Source organism: Colobus angolensis, unplaced genomic scaffold, assembly GCF_000951035.1.
Source record: "Colobus angolensis palliatus isolate OR3802 unplaced genomic scaffold, Cang.pa_1.0 Scaffold239, whole genome shotgun sequence".
Lineage (NCBI taxonomy): Eukaryota > Metazoa > Chordata > Mammalia > Primates > Cercopithecidae > Colobus > Colobus angolensis.
In genome coordinates this window covers 1621046-1622636 of record NW_012115588.1, presented here as the reverse complement: position 1 = coordinate 1622636, position 1591 = coordinate 1621046, and the positions used below count along the sequence as shown (strand labels likewise).

The 1591-nt window shown below is 41.7% G+C and overlaps 1 protein-coding gene across 1 annotated transcript in view; it reads left to right on the top strand.

Moving 5' to 3' along the window:
• Positions 1-1591, top strand: part of ARFGAP3 (ADP-ribosylation factor GTPase activating protein 3) — a 64848-nt gene that overhangs the window by 31011 nt on the left and 32246 nt on the right. Inside the window, exon 7 of the mRNA XM_011945140.1 lies at positions 1017-1076. Within this exon, the coding sequence (XP_011800530.1) occupies positions 1017-1076 (60 nt within the window). The remainder of the gene's footprint in view (positions 1-1016; positions 1077-1591) is intronic.

Genomic DNA, 1591 nt, shown 5'->3' with positions numbered 1-1591 from the left:
ATTACAGGCATAAGCCACCACGTGCCCAGCCTACACTTTATCTATTTTTAAAGTAATAAATAAAATTAAAATTAAATATGGTTAGGCACGGTAGCTCACGCCTATAATACCAGCACTTTGGGAGGCCAAGGTGGGAGATCTCGAACTCCTGAGCTCAAGCAGTCGGCCCAACTTGGCCTCCCAAAGTTCTGGGATTACAGGTGTGAGCCACTGTGCCTGGCTTTTAATGAAGGCTGTGTTCACAGAGTTGCTAACCAGGATGACTTTTTACGTAAAATAGAATAAACACGACAGATTTCTGGGCAACTGAAAATTTCGATTTCCATCATTGATGTAATTGGAATTTCCACACATTAGGCCGGGCGCGGTGGCTCACACCTGTAATCCCAGCACTTTAGGAGGCCGAGGCGGGTGGATCACCTGAGGTCAGAAGTTCAAGACCAGCCTGACCAATACGGAGAAACCCCATCTCTACTAAAAATACAAAATTAACTGGGCATGGTGGTGCATGCCTGTAATCCCAGCTACTCGAGAGGCTGAGGCAGGAGAATCGCTTGAACCCAGGAGGCAGAGGTCGCGGTGAGCCAAGATTGTGCCATTGCACTCCAGCTTGGGTAAAAAGAAAGAAATTCCGTCTCCAAAAGAAGGAAAAAAAAAAGAATTTCCACATATTAACATACATTGGGTAGGTATAATCCACAGAGGTACTAAGTATCTTACGACAGGTCACATTAAATCACCAGATCATAAGGCAGAATTTTGAATTATATTAGTTGAAGAGACCACTAACATTTTAATTCAGTAAATCCATTGGATTAAAAATACACTTCTACTTTAATGGACTTTTAAGTCAAAATTCTTATAACTGTAAAATAAAACATACAGCTAAAAAGGTAGGTGATCATTGACAAAATTGGATAAAATATGTAGCACTGAGCAGGTTGAATTATTATACATTCGAAAGCAAGTTAGCTGAGTATATTTTCTGCACTAATATCAATGTTTTGAATTTTCAGGTGGACAAGAGCAAGGACCAAGTGTGGAAGGTCTTAATGTACCATCAAAGGCTGCTTTAGGTAATATGCTTAAAATCCTACATTCTGATGTAAAGTGTATGACTCATTAAGAAAAAAGTAAATCCTCTTGCATGTGGCCTAGGCGTCTCACCTGATGGAGTAATAGCATCATGACCGAATCTGTTAGTAATATTTTATTAAGCAAAAGGTGCCATATATATATATATATCTGTTTTTTATTCATCTCTCAAGCTTCCAACAAAGACGCTACATTTTAACCAGCTTGATAATATAAAGTGCGGCATTGTGGCTGGGGGCAGTGGCTTACGCCTGTAATCGTAACGCTTTATGAAGCCGAGGTGGTCAGATTGCTTGAGCCCAGGAGTTCAAGACCTGCTTGGGCAACACGGCGAAACCTTGTCTCTCTAAAAGAAAAAAAAAAGTTAGCTGAGTGTGGTGGCATACACCTGTAGTCCCAGCTACTTGGGAGACTGAGGCAGGAGGATCACTTGAGGCTGGGAGGTTGAGGCTGCAGTGAGCCGTGATCACAGCACTGCACTCCAGCCTGGATGAAA